General features: G+C 43.5%; 1 protein-coding gene across 3 annotated transcripts; it reads right to left on the bottom strand.

The window, feature by feature from the left end:
- Window positions 1–7,847: 7,847 nt before the first annotated feature.
- amotl2a (angiomotin like 2a) lies at window positions 7,848–17,982 on the bottom strand. Of its 3 annotated transcripts, XM_037770669.1 has the most exons (12): window positions 17,764–17,981; window positions 15,844–16,619; window positions 15,548–15,713; window positions 14,890–15,034; window positions 14,695–14,787; window positions 11,292–11,587; window positions 10,846–11,036; window positions 10,650–10,751; window positions 10,397–10,557; window positions 9,874–10,059; window positions 9,510–9,624; window positions 7,848–9,470 (listed from the first exon to the last, which is right to left on the bottom strand). In XM_037770669.1, exons 2-11 carry the CDS (start codon window positions 16,557–16,559, stop codon window positions 9,548–9,550), a joined length of 2,133 nt encoding a protein of 710 aa, XP_037626597.1. In that variant the 5' UTR covers window positions 16,560–16,619; window positions 17,764–17,981; the 3' UTR covers window positions 7,848–9,470; window positions 9,510–9,547. The 3 variants fall into 3 exon arrangements, with proteins under 3 accessions (XP_037626597.1, XP_037626599.1, XP_037626596.1); XM_037770671.1 differs by having other exon boundaries at window positions 7,848–9,624; window positions 15,548–15,710; window positions 17,764–17,982; XM_037770668.1 differs by having other exon boundaries at window positions 7,848–9,624.
- Window positions 17,983–18,506: the final 524 nt, after the last annotated feature.

Raw genomic sequence — 18,506 nt, forward strand, 5'->3', positions numbered from 1 at the left:
TGCGCCATCTATGACTGCTTTTTTCACATGTTGAATCTTTCAAGATGTATATATTGGTTGAAAAAGAAAAAAGAAGGGAAAAAAAGAATGTCTTATGCTCTGCCAACATCAGTGACAGTGATTCATGATTATCTTACGGTGATATCACTAACCTTTCAGCACCTGAGTGCACACTATTCACTCCACAATGCCATAGAGGTCTAGTCAAGTACATCATCATACATACACCTGGGCCATAAAGGCTTGTATAAAACATTCCTGCATGTTGAGGCAAAGACCACTAAATTCCTCAGCTGTGCTCACTCACTCACTCACTCACTCACTCACTCGCATACACCTGCTGGTATGTTGCTTTAACTGAGAACTTGTGAAACCCTCATGAGGATCATTCTTTGGATATTATTGCTGACTACTCAGGAACATGACGTGGGCTGACATGAAATTCATGAAATTCAGTGGAATTCAGTGGAATTCATTGTAGTAGATCTAGGGAAACGTCAGTAAGAAGTTTACAAAGGTTGGTATAAATTGCAAAGAGCAAGGCAAGCTGAGACTAAACCAGTATGACATCCAAGCATTAACATGCGTCTGCTGATGGGGGATTTTCCCAATTATGCTGACTTAGAACTCATGTTCTTAGTATGAATTCTGTCTTATGATGTCCGCCCTGTCACACACTAATGTTCCACTTACTCATTCGTCTACATTGTTAATTACTCATTGGCATTGTAGACCTAAAGAAACCGACTTTTCACAGGTAACTAGCTTGCACCTGGCTACACAACGTCTGATCTTTACCACTGACTCAGGTGCCATTGTCTTCATTTAGCCTGGAGATCATCCTCCACAGCGCGTCTCTCTGCGTGGCTTCAGACACACAACATTTTGACTCATGCACACATTCCTTTCCTACAGTGAATCAGTCTTCCTGGGTTGTGCAGCTAAGTTGATTCACTGGGAACCACTGGCACTCCGAGACTGTTAACAACCACATGGTCATGATGAACAGTGTCCTAAGTGTTGCTTAACGCTGCTAAGCAACGGCAATATTAACTTTACTATTGGCATCTAGAAGCCACAGAGGCTAACAATTTAGCAATCTAGCAAGCAGGTAACATAATGCAGAAAATGCAAAGACATAATGACAGAGGAAAAAGATGAGGTCATTGGAAATGTCAACATTTTCCTCAGACATGTTGTAAAATTACGAAGAAAAAACGAAAAAATTAACTTCCACGGTCTCGGACCAATGAAAGGACACATAAATGGTACGCTTCCTGTGATTAGTTCGAATGGTGTTCACACCAGAAATTAACCGCTCTCCAGAGTTCACTTGACAGCGCTCCGAGGTCACCCCTTCGAGGCGGACCGGGCAGCGATTGTTTGGTCCGCACCAGAGCTTGATGGTAATTGATTTTTTGGCCACTCGGGGGCAGTAGAACAAGCTCTTAACACAACATTGACATATTATCACCGTATAAAGTCTTCATGGCAAACACGTTAGCAAACAATTCTCTCTACACATCCAGCAGACAGAGAGCAATTTTAGCATTTATAAGAAGTTGTGTTTAAGGCAGCCTGATGGATTTATGGATTCCAACAGTCATTCTCTTTTAAGCTCTGAGCTCACCATCTCCTGAGGTAAACATCTGGCTCTTTAGCAGTTAAATGTTCACCAGCTAGCTGCTAACTTTGTTGGCTGGAAAGGAGGTTAATGACTGAACCAAAACAGTTGAGGCCGTAAAACCAAAACAATGAGCTGAAAGGTCCTAAAACACTATTTATCTAGGAGTGAGAAGTGGATGGAGGAGGTGTCGGAGGAGCAGAACAGGTGTGGTGCCACAGTCAACACCCAAAGCAAAACACCTTCACACCTTTGGCTTAACAGCCACACAATGTCGCATTTGACATGGCCCTAAAAATTTGCTACCAGTAGCCTGCTATCTGAGAGGTTTGCTTCATCTCAGCAACAGCCCTAAAATTAGAGGACGGTGCCCTGATTTATGTGGAAAAGTTAAGGGGGTGGGGGCACATTCCAGGACTGCTGTAGGCAGGAAGTTTTGGAATCTCCATGGAAATTAAGGCAAAACACAGAGCTGTACAGTTATTTTTCCAAGTATTTCGCACAGGCTTTTAGTACAAAATATGCTCCAAAGCCTCCAAAAGGAGACAGATGATTTCTTACCAATTGTCCACTCTATTACTGCCAGACACATTGATTTACTTGCATTATGATACAAATAGCGCATCAAAAGACAAAAGAGCAGAGCACATACGTAAAGACGGCATGTGAAGAATGCACATTATTTCACATGACTCTACAGTTTACTGACCATGTTAGACAAACAACAAAACTCTTCTTTATCTCAGAACAACTTCATTGACATTCTGTTCTTTATCCACAGTGACTGATGCTGTAGTCAAGTGAGAACCATTCACAGTTGTTGTGAGTCAAAGTGGTGATAAAGGCAACAGTCCTGACAACAATCACAGTCATTCCTGCAGGACTCAAGATATGTGTGGAATGACAGCCCAGTCGCACAGCAGTTCGTGAAATAGTCAAGAAATTTAAAGTATTGATCCGTGTACATAGACACAAATTTCACATTGTTTTTGTGATGGTCCACACAAGATCAATTCATATGTCTAGCTGTGTAGGCAGGAAATCGGGGTGGAGGGTGGGTTAATAAACAAGGCTTTTGCAGAGGAGACCGGTGTTCGTGTCCCGTGTGAAACCACAAGTCAAAGTTCATTCATTTGTCACCTAACTTCCGTACTTAAGTTACAGCACTTCTGGTGTTATTTTGACCCAAATCATGATCTTTTCCTAAGCCTAACTAAGTAGGTTTTGTCATTTAACTTCCATACTTAAGTTACTGCACTTCTCTGAGTTATTTTAACCCAAACCACAATCTTTTCCTAAACCTAACTAAGTAGGTTTTGTCATTTAACTTCCATACTTAAAGGGACTATTTGTAACTTTCAGAAATGCTTCTTAACAGCGACACCTGTGGCCGTGAAATCAACGAAAGTCGGCGTCGGGCTTGCGCTTGCTCGCTCTCAATATACCTGAACGAGCATCACTCAAAACAGTGAGGCGACACAAGTCAGCTAAAACCACAATATCACTTTATATTTCAGCTGCTTGGCAGTAATGTTAGCTGACCAGACGAAGGTCTCTCCATGAACACGATTTAGATCTGATCCTAGTGTTGGCTTTTCCTGCCTAAGTGCAGGCTGAATCAGTGGCGCTCTGCAGCGTGTCTCCCTGCTCTCTCCTCCCGCAGCCGGAGAGAGCAGAGGAAACACCGGCACCCGGTCGGTAACGAGAGGGTAACGTTACTAGCTAAGGAGCTCCGTCACTTCACAAGACACGGGAAACCTCTGTTGGTCTGGAGGAGCTGCAGCATTTTCTTTCTGCACAAACATCCACTGTGCATTCACTAGATATTCTCAGAGCTAAACTAACTCTTCTGCAGTGAGGAGTGAGCGCGCGTTCACGTCTAGAGGTGGAGCGAGCTGAGAACGCGCGCGCTCTCTGAGCGAAGGCAGGCAGGCAGAGTTGGAGAGGCAGCGGCCACACGCGAACGCGCATATGTGAGCGCGCATGTGTGAGGACCCGCTACATTTATGCGCGTACAAAGTTACAAATAGTCCCTTTAAGTTACTGCACTTCTCTGTGTTATTTAAACCCAAACCACAATCTTTTCCTAAGCCTAACTAAGTAGGTTTTGTCATTTAACTTCCATACTTAAGTTACTGCACTTCTCTGAGTTATTTTAACCCAAACCACAATCTTTTCCTAAACCTAACTAAGTAGTTTTTGTCAAGTAACTTCCGTACTTAAGTAAGGGCACTTCCGTAGTTATTTTAACCCAAACCACAATCTTTTCCTAAACCTAATTAAGTAGTTTTGTTGCCCAAGCCTAACCAAGTGGATCTTTTCCTAAGCCTAACTCAGTAGTTTCTTGCTTAAGCCAAACCAAGTCAATGTATTCCTAAACCTAACTAGGTTCTTTTATTTTGAAAAGACTGGAGGGGAAATCGACACACGTCAGGTGTTGCTGGACATTTGTAGGAAAACACACGAAAAATACGTTGTTGAAAGTCGTGCTGAGCGTCATAAAAAAAAGGTAAATTCATGTCGATGTACAAGAATCAAGTAGATTAATTTTCATGACTATTTCACAAACTGCCGTGAAACTGTGTTGGGAATGTATGTACACGTACATAGGATTGAATTTGTCTTTCTTTTAGGGCACTTGAGCGTCCCCAGAACTGATTCTCCCCCTTGTGAAATCTGTTTAAACTTGGAGTCACGTCATCATAACCTTTCACCTACAGAACCCCATAACATCTGTCACAGTTTGGTGGGGGCTCTTGTCTTACATGTACCAACATCAGTGACAGGTTGAAATGTCTGAAATGGAATCTGTCTGAGCAGGAACTGGACCAAAATAATGGCATATCACAGACCCCGGGGTGCTACATGTGTCCCAGATTTAAAAAGGCATTCGGCAGATGGAGATTTATTATTGCAGCCTTTCCGAGCTGAGAAAAGTGACACTCAGCTCCAACAAGTAAAGGCAGCAGGAGGAAAATGTGTGGCATCTGTGGAATGCCATCCCAAGCTCACCAGGGGGAACAAAGGAAGGCAACAAAATATTTACATTAAAAGTCTACAGGGGAATCTTTGCATTTAAAGGGGAACTACCTCCTTTTTCAAAACTCATACAAGTTATTCCTATGGTCTAAGACAGTCCAAAAAATAGTAGTAAACATGAACAACTCTCTTCCAAATCCAAAAACCAGAGTGATACAACTCAAACTTGTGTGGAGTGTGGAACTGCTCCATAGACAATGAATTGGGAAAGATGTTCTAGATGACACTGAGAGCAGCCAGGGGAATGTTCTGAATATATGGGGGCATTTTCTGTTTCACACCTGACAACACTACAATAGAATAAAGCACGTTTGGGTATAAACAAGAAAACAAACATTTTGTGGGTCTATGAAATCAGTCTCCCATTCATTGTCTATGGAGCAGCTTCAGTCTTTATACCAGGGGTGCCAAACATACGACCCGAGGGCCAGAACCGGCCCGCCAAAGGGTCCAATCCGGCCCACTGGATGACTTTGCAAAGTGTGAAAATTGCAGAGAAGTCATTAATTCCAATTTTTCAATAAAATGCACTGCTATTCCTATTATAAATGCCACATGCTTATGTACAGGCTACATGACACAACACTGTCAAGGGTACAGCCTACTGTTCATGCAGGAGACATCGTTGGAAAATGGAGAGTGGAAACAGAATTTACAGGTTTTCCAAGAGAAATGAACCAATTCCTATTTCTTCACAGAGGTAAATGAGCGCTTGGTGTGTTTACAGCACCTTTCAGTGCTTGAGGAATATAATATTCAGAGCCACTATCATACCCATTATGGCAAATACAAGAACGTGCAAGGACAACTAAGAACAGAGGAGATCAAATCAATTATTGTCTGTCATATCCGAGAGATTAGCGAGACATCTCAGGCTGTTCGTCATCTGTTTTGTGAATGGATTGTTCATTAACTGTGAACATTTTCAGAATATAATTGTACTTCTTTACACTAAAAGAAAGGGACAAATTTGGAAGTGTTGTTATTTATAGGTTATCAATCGTTTTACTGGTTTGGGCCCACTTGAGGTCAAATTTGGCTGTATGTGGCCCATGAACTGAAATGAGTTTGACGCCCCTGCTTTACACCCTATGACATCACAAGTTTGAGACTTACTTGACTGGTTTCTGGCTTTGAGAGAGAGTAGCTCATGTTCACATATTGATTGCAATTTCCTAGGCCATGGAAATAACATATTGGATTTCTTAATTTAAGTGGTGTTCCCCTTTAAAGGCTGCATCAACTTCTTGAAAGTCTACTAGGCCAGTGGTTCCCAAACTTTTTCACGCCAACGACCCCTAAACTGATACAAATTAGACCACAGACCCCTATTTTGATAAGATTGTGTTCCAGGGTCCCCCATCTGATATGATTTATGCTTTTAAATGTTTTATTACAGAAAGTGTATTAAACCCATAACCAAAATAGTCATACATTCTGTCATTGTGTTACTTATGGATGGAATTATAGTAAAACCAAATTATTTACTTTTTTGCTGGGGACCCCCTGGAACTCCCTCAAGGACCTCTGGGGGTCCCCTGACCCCACTTTGAGAACCACTGTACTAGACACATAACCATAAAAAAATAACATCCCTCAGAGCAATACAATTAGCTATATTATATTTCTCAGAATTTATGCTTCGTCACAGAACAGTTCCTATTGAGAGTCTGAGCAGCTTTAAAATGTTACATCAAGTGAAACGAGATCTTCTGTTTATTATTCCTTTTAACTTGAACTGTTTTTGAACGTGACTGAAATAAAACTGCCAACCTCAAGTTATTTCATTCTAAAAAAAATTCGGGGACAGCGTAACAAACTGTAAACACAACATATCATCCTTAAGGGCTTTTCACATAGAATGCAGTTTGCGCTGCGCTGGCTGCTGGGTTCAGCACACATCACAGTGCTTTGCGCCCAAAGTTCGACCAGTATGAACTTTGGGCACAGCGCACCACGAGCTGTGCGCTGCGCTTTACTCGGCACAGCAAAAAGACGTTGTTGCGCCGCGCAAGTTGTTGGAAATATAGGGTTTCAGAGCGCAGTAGTGCCGTTGCCGCATTATATGTGAAAGGCACATTACGAACCTTAAAGTTGTTAGCATTTATTTGAAGTTGTGTTGCTGGCCACCTGGCAGATATATTCACCGACCATATATCTCTGTTTTGGTCTCCACCAATGACTGAGGGACATATCTGTCTCTTTAGCTGCTAAATGTTCCACTATGTTATTTTGCTAACTTTGCCTGTCTGACATTTTGTGCTGGGCAGGTGGGTTTTTAGATCTTTTTTTGGTACAAACAGCTGCCTATTGAAACAGAAACGAGGTTGATGGAAGTGGTAAGAGTGAACCAAAGTACAATAGCCCTCTACAGAAGCAGTAGATTTAGACATATTTTGGTGAAATAACAATTTGGAACATAGCCCCACATAGGCTACTGAAGCAGCGAGATACATTATCCCTCAGGAGTGGTTTAAAGACTGTCTGAAGAAACTTTGATACATTCTGTACCCTGTTAAAATGTGTCACCATTGGAATCCACAATGACCATCATGGATTCAAGTTGACCACAGCCTCCATATTCTCCACGAAGGACAGAGATACAAACATTTTACAGGCTCTCTCTAGAGCCAGTGTTTGGTTTGTCCATTCTGGGCTACTGTAGAAACATGGCGGTGCAACATGGCGGACTCTGTGAAGAGGATCCGCTCCCTATGTAGATATGAAGGGTTCATCCTAAGCGAATGAAAACAATATTCTTAGTTCCAGGTGATTATACACTAATGAAAACACAATAATGAATATTACATTCCATTACTGCCAATAGATCTCCCTAAATCCTACACACTGTACCTTGTTGGCAAATATATTCACCGCCCTTTTAGCTCTGTTTTGGTCTCCACCAGGTCCTGAGGGAAATATATGTCCTGAAGTCCTACTCATTAGACATTTAAATTTAAGAATTTAAGCAACTGCATTGTTGTTGTTGTCTTTTAGTACTTCACTTTTTCTCTCTTATTGATCAAGACGGACCACAGCTGAATAGTGGTACTGAATAAACAAACATCATGAATGGGGGTCTTTAAATATTACAATATCTAACCTGGTATCTCAGTCGTTCAGTAGGATTTTTGTAATCAATCTATCCAATGCATACTGTGTAAAAAATCCAAAACAGAAAGCCTTTTATCAGACATATATTAAGAATTTTAATCTATTATAGTGAAATGGTAAGGCATACATACAAATGTTTCCTTTACAAAAGTTCACAGCAACATCACAATGGGTCAACCAGCTGAAGCAAGGCACCTTAACAGGACCTTTTGTATTTGACATCGGTTATAACTTAAAAGTAGAGCACATCTTTGGCAACAGAAAAACAAAACAAATAAAGTAAATCAATGAAAAAAACAAGCTAGAAAATATGTTAACTTCTCTCACTTCAGATAGCCATTCATGTAAACACATTCCAAAAAAAGTGAAGGGCATTAACTCAAACTGACACAGTGCTTTGACCAGCAAACGCATTGTGACGGGAAAGCTTGACGGGGAATACCAGTCAAATGTGAGACTTCACATGCTATTCGTGGGACTTAAAACAATACTCTTATTGATAATGTTGTCAAGATGGACCCTGACAATTCAGCAATTAAAAACTGTAGGATAATATATTAGCTTAGCGGTATTCCCCTCTAAAGAGTAGAACACATTCCAGTTAAATACAAAAGGGACACAGTCCTGGAAAACAGGAGTCTACATTCAGCAGTGTTCAGTGATCCGACACTATGCAGGGAGAAATAAATAGAAGATTCCATGTTAAGGATATAGTCCACATAGATACTTGAGCAGTGGGGAAAACAGCTGAATATGACACAGTAATGGGGACAACAAATAGAGTAGCAAATGCAGGCCAATTATAGTGGACCATTTCTATGCTCGTGGTAGAACCAGCTACTGCGACTCGGAAGAAATAACCAATGCCAAAGAATGCGTGCCATTTTAACAAGGGCGAGGGGTCAGACTTTAGATAGCCTTTTTCTTTAATGGGAGCATTCCCTCAGCGAGGGAATGTGAGAAGATTAGCTCCAGCGTGTTAGCGGACGGGAGCGAAATGCTGGGCAGTCGCCATCTGAAGCCCTGAACATTAACCCGGGAACTGGAAAATTAGACCCCGGTGAAACACTCGTCAGTCCTCGCAGGCTTTTTTAAGAGAGAAATGAGCAGACATTCTGCGGGCTCAAAATCTTCTTCTGACCTGTGAGGAGGGCCCCGGATGTATTTTAAAGAGACGAGCAACTGTTAATTTAGGTTCTGTGAAACAGAATAATCCCCAAACATGGCATGAAAACAAAGAGGATGCTTATATTATAAATATTCCCATTACTTTCTGAGGTAACAGGCTCGCTGGAAATTCAAAATAAACCGAACAAAACACAGAAGGGGTTGCGCGCTTAATCCAGAAAAGTGAGTATAACTGTATATAATTTAAGTGGAGCAGAGCAAGGCGTGGAGTGATCCTTGTTCTTCTAACCTCTCAAACATAAAAAGTAACATCACAATATGAGCAGCATTTGCAAATATAAATACAATACGTAACTGAAAAATTAACGTGCACAACAAAAGTTCCTATCACAGAGCAGAATACTGTCCAGGTACCTTGGAGAATTCGGACTCTTGAGGTAAATGTCAGTAGAAGGAAAGCTCAGCTCTCCTCTGCCACATTCTGGACACTGCATGTTTGACGTAGGTGAAATAGCTCCTCTCACGTCTGACGATCTGGCTTTCTTTACTCGTGGTCAGACGTTGAGGAAGGCCTTTAACACTCAAAAGTCTCTGTCATCGTTGACCGTCGCTGTTCAGTCATATATCAGCTGTAGTGAGCACTCAAATGAGGATTTCAACCACCTCTGCATCTGAGCTGTTGATGCTCTTGAATGTCTTGAGTGGCTCCTCCGGGGCGTCTACAGCGAAATTAAATTAGCAGATTACAAATACAACCTTGGTATGCTCAAGCAAATGCAACTGCAAAGCTGCACCTTGTTTAATTTAAAGTTATTAGTATCAACACTACATCTTTAGTGTGTCCTGATCCAGGGTCTGGTTACACTTCAAATAGAAGTCATATAGAATATAACTCAAAGCCTGTTACAATGAACCCAGAAGTAGTTTGGTGACTGGGTGTCAAAGGCTTAACAAAGCAATAAACCCACCAGTGGAAGCCGCTGAGATCACCTCAGACATCTTTAGCTTGCCAGGCTCTGCTGTGAGCTCAGGCTCCTCAGTAGGGACGTTGTCACTTTGGGTGCTGGAGTCCCGACTCGGGCCCCTGGGCCCCACGCAGGGTTGGGGTTGCAACGCAGCAGCAGCACCTGTCTGGTCATCTGAGAGGCTCTTTCCTACAAACGTAGACAAAGAGAGGAGGTTGCTTAATTACCCTGCTCACATCCACATTTACACACTCCCGAACATCTGCCCTGCCGAGTTCTTCCCATGGCTATTCTGGATCGGGCTATTCTGGAGTGAGAGATGATATGCATTCCAGTTTAAAAACATGTTGTCCATTTGAGGAACACGAAAAGGTTGTCTCCTAGTCAGTACTTTTTTTTTTAGGAAGTGCACATTCTGTCTGGCGACACGGCTCAGTCTGCCAGTTGTCGCTTGAAAGCATGTGTCATCACAGATTCAAAATTCCAGTGTTGCATGAAGCGCGGGGGATAAACATCTTGTACTCACCTTTACTCTCTGTGCTGCTGGTCACGGTGTTGATAGAGGGGACGGACCTGGCGAGGCGAAGCCCCTGTTTCTCCAGCTTGCCCTGCTCCCATCGGGAGCGCTGCTGGATGACTTTGATCACAGCGTCCTTCTCCAGGAGCTGAGCGTGAAGTGCGCGGATCCTAAACACACGGAAGACACCGTTAGATCACAAACCCAAACAAAAGAAGCAGGTATTAGCTGGTATCTAACAAGGACGTGGAAAGATGTATACCTGTTCTCCATCTCCTGGTGTCTGTGACTCGACAAAGGCAGGTCTTCATTAAAACTGCTGTTTGGTGAATGTCGTGGTGAATGATTGATGATGGTTGTATCTCTGCAAAGAAAATAGAGGACTGTTGAAAAACCTCCAGAAACTTAAATGAAATGGTAAATATCAGGATGTTTTTTTGCTCCATGTGTTGTCGTACCTCTGTGCTGCAGCAGTGGCAGCTGCATCCATTGCAAACTGCCTCATGGTGCTCTCCTCCAGGTATTTTTGCTCCCACTTGGTGATGTCCGCCTCCAAGGCCAGAACACGCTCCTCTTTCTCCCTCAGCTGCTGCTGCAACGTGGAGGAGCTCAACTCTGAAGCCGTGGGGTCAGCTGCCTGTTTCTGAGACTGCGATAATAGACAACTGTTGTCAACATAAGGAAACAAACACCTTTCATTTAAATGAATAGTTTGGTATTTTGGAAAATGAATCACTTTCTTGGCGAAAGTCAGATGAGAAGATTGATACAACTCTCAGACCTCAGAGTGGTACCGATCTTCTCATCTAACTCTTGACAAGAAAGCAAATATGCATATCTTACAAAATGTTGAAGTATTTCTTTCTATTAGACATAAGTCTATGGAATGACTTCCTCCCCTCACCTGCTGTGCCCTGAGGCTTTTCAGTTCCTGCTCCAGTCGCGTGCGCAACCGCAGCTCCAGCGCCTCCCTCTTCTCGCACGCCGCCTGCAGCTGCGCCAGCGCGCTCTGAAGCCGCTCCACTTTCTCTACGTAGGCTCTCTTCCTCTGCAGCTCTTCCTCCAGCTGCCGGTTGCGGGCCTGCGTCGAGGCCAGAGCCTGCTCGAGCAGCTCCCGCCTCCGCTGGCACTCCTCCCCAGAGACGCGCAGGTGCTGCATCTGCCTCTCCAGATGTTCGCGCTCCCGCTGCTGCTCTTCATCTAAGACACAGAAAGGGCAAAAAAATGAGGTGAGGGGTGGTAAGAAAAACAGTGACCTGATCCTGGAATATATGAGATCAGGGGGCCATCATCTCTTATTGTCCTGGGACAATAGCAGCCACGTAGAGGAGGTCAAATGAATGCTAAAGAAGGCTATGGGGGAAAATGAGGTCAGTTGGGACACTTTTGTGGATTTATCTAGGCCAACCAGGAAGTTGGCATCGCCCTGGGTTCCCTCGACAAAAAGACAATGGGATTTTTCCATCGGGTTTTGGACACAATGAGGCTGTAAATTCGGACGAGTCGGCGTGATGACGTTTAGTAGTCTCATTTAGCTACTTGTTAGCAACCGCCCTTTTAAGACCCATTAAAGCTTCAAAATTCACGAGTGGGATATTTACTGACAGTATATTTGATATCGTAGAACAAAACATTAAATTCTCTTCAGCTTGTATTAACCACAGAACCTATTTCAGGCATCTAACTAAAAACCCATTCAAGAAACCCATTAACCTCCAGGCGAGGGAACAGGAATTGCTAAAATGCTAATTCACTTCCGGGTTTTAGGACTCATTCCTGTAGAACTCTATAACCTTAACCTATATATAACCTATTACTCACAGACTACTAAACAGTAATACAAATAATTGATCCCTGAACAGATACAGGTGTCGGCTAACAATTTATCAAGTTTTTTAGAAAATAAACCCAAATGTGAAAGACATAATTTAAATTTAATATTCCCAAAATTCTGCCACCCTGGGTTGGTTGGGACACCTTGTTCTGGGCTTAAAAATATCTTATAAGACTTATATTTACAATGTCACTTGTTAACAAATTTCTTTGAGAAAAAGAAAACATTTGTAAATTTCAAATCCTGTCCCAACCGACCCCGCTCTCCCCTACTGTAAATCAAGAGTGGCTATTGATGGGTCAGTCAAGCGGCTGTGTAAACTCAGTGAGGTACATTTGAATGGAATGCGACCCAACAAGAGACATTTACACACACAGCCATCAAGGTATGTGGTTCAATAACAGACCGTTAGTCACCTTGTCTTCTAAAATGAAAATGAATCTCAGAGTTACAAACAAATCAACATTAAAATAATCTCATTTACTAAAATTTTTAGAAAAGAAAGACAGTTTATCTGTTGTGCCACTTTAAAAAGGGGGTTGATTATACAACAGCAGTGCATGCCTGTGGAGGGAATGCAGACTTCCTCTTATCCACTTACGCACACAGGCATAGCTTTGTACTTGGAAAAGCTCTGGAATGCTTCTGAGGACGTGAAGTAAACATGCAGCTCAAAATATAATTCAAGTGGTCCTTGTAACAAAAAAAACACATATACACAACACATCCCACCATTGTCATTTAAACATAGCTTTGCTGATGTTCCAAGATAACTGTTTCCAGGACAAAGCAGATGGACAATAGTTCTTGATCTTATGGCTCAAGACAATCACACCATGGCTGATTAAAACAGGAAAGTACAACTGTCATCCCAACAGCAGGGTCATTCAGAACAGAACAGCTGTTGATTATATAACTACAGTTTCAGAACAAAAAGAAATCCTCTGTCAGATATGTCTGTTTTTTTACAAATACACATTTACATTACTAATTTATATTAACTGATGTTTATATCAATTCAAGCACCATGTTTTAACTGGACCATGACAAATAAAGAGCTTTGAACCTGTGCCAGGTAAAAAACATTTGTCCGAAAATCATTCACAAATGTTCATTCATCATTCCCATTTATATTCCACATTGTATACAGGCCTCTCTTACTGTAAAATAATGCCATTGTCCCTTTCATTTTTATTACATTTTAAATATATTTGTGTAGTTGTGGTTGTTTTTGTTTGTGAGCACTGCCACTTTACATTTCACTGCACATCCTGTAAGAGTACGTGACAAATAAAACTCTTGAATCTTGAAATGTGTCGAATCAAAAATAGCATTTGGTCAATGATAAAGATGACTAAACTGAGATTAGCTGGGTTTACTCGACAGCACATCCCTGCTGCAGAGAACAGAAAAGGAGTAAAGAAATATCCACAACTGGCTGATCATGATTAAACAACAAATGCCCAAACAAGGAGAGCGAGCTGGCCAGGGGTCATCTGGAGTTTGGGCCTGGACGGCCCTGGAGTCCCAGACTTATTAGTTCCCCTTGAGGAGGAGAGTCAGTAGTGATGCAAAACTGAGCATGGGAGGGAGGGGGGGGGGGGTCGCATGCAGAGACAGTCTGAAAAAAATGTCCTGGAATCCAGGCCACATTTACTACAGCTATGATATATAGCTTGCGTCTCTTAACATTAGAGATAGAGCCATTTGTGTCCCGACATGCGGGAGCCACAGCCTTTAAAACACTGAAGGAGGAAACCAATCCCTCCTAAACTATGTTCCTGCCATTGTTGAGTGCTTCACAGGGCTGTGAGATTTGTCAAATCAGATAACAAATTACATCCTCAACTCTATTCTGTCGTGAGCCAAGCTGTGAGAATCCGCAAATCAAAAATTAATTGCAAATTTTTTTATCTGTTCAAAATGAACCTTAAACGGAGATTTGTCAAGTATTTAATCCTCTTATCAACATGGGAGTGGATAAATATGCTGCTTTATGCAAATGTATGTATATATTTATTATTGTAAATCAATTAACAACACAAAACAATGACAGATATTGTCCAGAAACCCTCACAGGTACTGCATTTAACATAAAACAATATGCTCCAATCATAACATGGCAAACTGCAGCCCAACAGGGAACAACAGCTGTCAGTGTGTCAGTGTGCTGACTTGACTATGACTTGCCCCAAACTGCATGTGATTATCATAAAGTGGGCATGTCTGTAAAGGGGAGACTCGTGGGTACCCATAGAACCCATTTACATTCACTGATCTGGAGGTCAGAGGTCAATTTGAAAATGGCCATGACAGTTTTTCCTCGCCAACATTTAGCAAAAGTTTGGAGTTAGTCTCCTTTGCAACAAGCTAGTATGACATGGTTAGTACCAGTGGATTCCTTTGGTTTTACAGTTTCATATGATGCTTTAACTTTCACAGCCCTAATTCAGAATAAAAGACGTAAACTTACTCTGCTCCAGCAGCTTAACAAAGACGTGCTGTCTCTGGTCGGTACACTCGGCCTCCTTGGCCGCCCGCTGTTTGGTAGCTGAGTCAAGCTGATCTGTAGGAGGAAACCAAAACGAAACATGACGGTTACACACACATTGGGTTAAAAGCAAAGTGTGCGTTACCAGCAGTTACCAGCAGATGAACAGGTGCATACCTCTCAGGTCTCTGTTAAAGTCGTGCATCCTCTTAATCTCGGCCTCTAGTTTTTTCCTCATTGTTTTCTCCAGAGTCTCCCGCTTGGCTGAGCCTTTCATCAGAGTCTCGTAAGCTTCAGATATTCTCTGAATCTCCAACTCCAGCTGGGAAGAAAATGTGAGATGATCAGTCTCATTGTTCCATTCATTGTCTGGATTGTGCTTTATGTTGTTAATATCAACAAGGCCAATCTGTACAAATGCCGCTCTCTTTTCTTTTTTCACTGCCTACAGGCAAATGGCTTTTAACGTTATGCACAACTGAAAAGTGGGAATCAACATCCCAGGTGTCAAAGGTATTTATCTCCTTTCATGGCAATATGCCAGCATGTTTGAAAGACAAAGGGGGGGATGTGTTGTTGGCATTCCAGAGGCTGGAAGGAGGAGAAACCTCACTGTTATAGCACATTTAAAAAAAAGTCACAAACCATTAAAATAAATGTGATAAAAAAGCAGCTGTGGGAGGTGTGTCTGGAGTGAGCCAACCACTGGGATCCCTCTCCTGCCAGACAGCTTCTCACCCTGACATGTACTGGCAAGGAAAGTATTGTTTTACAATTTCCAAACCCCTCTATGAGCCAACAGCTACGTTCATTGCCAATTGCGATCTTCTCTCACCTTCTGCAGCCTGGCGGCCTTCTCAGTGTAGACCTCCAGCTCCTTCCTGAGCCGCTCGTTCTCCCGTATCAACACATTGGTCTGAGCTGAGTTCTCGTTGGAGGGGGCTGCGGTGGTGGTGATGCTGTTGTTGTAAGCCACCTGGGACTGAGCAGACACATACCTGCTGAGGGGAGACATGAGTGACTCATTACAACACTGCTGAAGGCCTTGGAAATACTGAATGAAAGCACTGTTTACTTGGCTGCATTTGATCTGATAGCTGCACCATACTGTCCTCCGTCTGCTGTGTTTACCTGTGATGCTGGGAGTAGAAAGGGGGAGGAGGGTCTCTGTAGTAGTGTCCGTGCTCCTGTGAGTGGCTGAGCATGTATCCAGGAAGTCTGGCAAACAGAGGATAGTCTGGGGGAGGCCCACGTTGATCTCTACATTGTCGTGGACCTTCCCTGTTAGCCGCCTCCGTGTTCGTAACGTTGTTATACAGCTGCGGGTAGCTGTGTGAGGAGCTGATGGCTAAATTGTCTCGAGGTCCGTTCCTCTCCAGAGAAAGCTGCATGAGCCTCTCACTGAGGGAGCGAGCGTGCTCCCTTTTCAGATCCCACTGTCCCTCACCGCGACCCCCCATTATGTCCACGCCAGGCTCCGCCTGTCCCTTCTGGGAGATCAGGTACTGGGAGTGGGCCTTTGCCTCCTCATACGTGGGCAGCTGCTCTCCATGGAGCTGGTACAGGTGGCACACCTGGCTCTCGGAGTGCAGGCAGTCGCCCTGGTGCTCCTGGCCCTGGGGCTCCTGTCGCGTCGACATCTGGACGTACTGGGACTCCTCCTGGGTGAGGCTCTCCAGGGAGGAGAGAGGGCTGCTGGTGCCCCCGCCGCTGCCGCTGCCGCCTCCGCGCAGGGCCTGCTGCTGGATGGCCAGGAGCGTGCGAGTGTCCGTCAGGTTGCCGTAGCGGAGCTGCTCTTGGATGAGACGGTGCAGGACCGTTCCAGATGAGCCTTCAGCAGTTCTCATTTCAGTTGGCGGGAAATTAGCAAAAAAAAAACAGCCTATAGGTGGCAGTTATTCACAAATCTGAGGGAAAAAGAATAATATTGATCAGATCTAGCACTGCACAACATACTGTATATGTTCAAATTTGATCTCATCAGCTCTTCAGGGCTCCTCACCCCCGTTGTTATAATCAAAACCATTTATAATGTATTTCAGCTAACATCAACTCAATTCATTTACAAATGATTAATGATTGATTTTTTAATTTTAATTTTTTTTACGTGCCAGTTTGCCTCCTGGGCACTGCTGAGGTGCCCTTGAGCAAGGCACCGACCCCCCAAACTGCTCCCCAGGTGCTGTATAGTACTAGCTGCCCACTGCTCCTAATAAACAAGGACGGGTTAAATGCAGAAGCTAAATTTCACTGTGTGCTGCACAATGTGTGACAATAAAAGATCATTTACAAACTCTTCTACTACACACTGACTTTAGCTGGAACTGCAGGAGCTGCTGCTGGAAATACCCCTGCCAATGATGTCAGTTCAGATCCAGTTTTACTGCCCACACACTTTAAAGTAGAACTTTCTCCAGCAGCCAGACAAACGGAAGTGAAACACTAATACAGTTACTACAAACATCACACAAACAAACACACTGATTCAAATTTGACATAAACTACAATGATCACTATTATATTGGTAATGGTGATGATAATAATATTCAATGTCCATAATATTGTTTATAGTCCCTGCCTTTAAGGGGCTTGTATGTCCTATGTTCTATTGGATGTTTTATACTTGCTGCAGCACAAATTGCCCCCTTGGGATGAATCATAAATTGACTTGAATGATGAAGCACAAAACTATAATGTATATACAGGAAACATGCTGAAACGTGTAAAATGCCTCATTAAAAAGAAAACAAAAACTGTTCTCTAAAAGCTTCTTATGGGAATCAATATGATAACATCCTACTGCTTTAAATCGAGCAGAAACTCCACTTTGTGAAATTAATTTAATATGTGTAGAAATAATGATCCAGATCAGTAAAAGTGGTGTTCTTCACTTGATCAATAAGAAATAATGAGATTTTTTCCATCAGCTTTAAACAAAAAGTCATATCATTAATCCAGCAGTCAATACTGCGCTATGCTAAAAAAAACGTGCCTTCTCAGGCACCCAAACGCAACACCGACCGAGAGATCAATTCAGAATGAAAAACTTACCAAAATATAGAGTCATCCCTCAGGAACGACTTTACGCTATTCTGTGCTTCAATTCAACAACAAGTCCACAAGCTTCCCGACTCGAGCTCCTTCCTCTCGTTTCCTCCGTGAACGTGTGTGTGTGTGTACGCGCAGACGGGCAGCAGCAGACTGAACTGAGGCCGCGAGCTGCACCAATAAATAACTGAGGGCCGATTGTTCGCTGCGGCTGGAATGACTGGAATGTAAAGGCTCCAAGTCCCTGTGGGATCAAAAGCAGAGCACAGGGGAGGAGGAGGAGGAGGAGGAGAGAGGAGGAGGGGGGGGGAGGGGTGGAGGAGGATGGGAGGGGGAGGAGACAGGAGGAGGAGAGAGGAGGAGGAAAGGGGAGGAGGGGAGGAGGAGGAGGAGAGAGGAGGAGGAGGGGACGAGGAGGAGGAGAGAGGAGGAGAAGAGGAGGAGCAGGAGAGAGGAGGAGGAGAGAGGGGGAGAGAGGAGGAGGAGGGAGAGGAGGAGGAGACAGGAGGAGGAGGAGGAGAGAGGAGGAGGAGGGGAGGAGAGGAGGAGGTAGGGGAGGAGAGGAGAGAGAGAGGAGGAGAGGAGAGAGGAGGAGGGGAGAGGAGGAGAGAGGAGGAGGAGGAGGAGGAGGGGGAGGAAGAGGAGGAACAGAGAGGAGGAGGAGGAGGAGGAGGAGGAGGAGGACGGGAGGGGAGGAAGAGGAGGGGAGAGGAGGAGAGAGGGGAGGAGGAGGAGAGAGGAGGAGG

This window comes from Sebastes umbrosus, chromosome 5 (genome assembly GCF_015220745.1).
Source record: "Sebastes umbrosus isolate fSebUmb1 chromosome 5, fSebUmb1.pri, whole genome shotgun sequence".
Classification (NCBI taxonomy): domain Eukaryota; kingdom Metazoa; phylum Chordata; class Actinopteri; order Perciformes; family Sebastidae; genus Sebastes; species Sebastes umbrosus.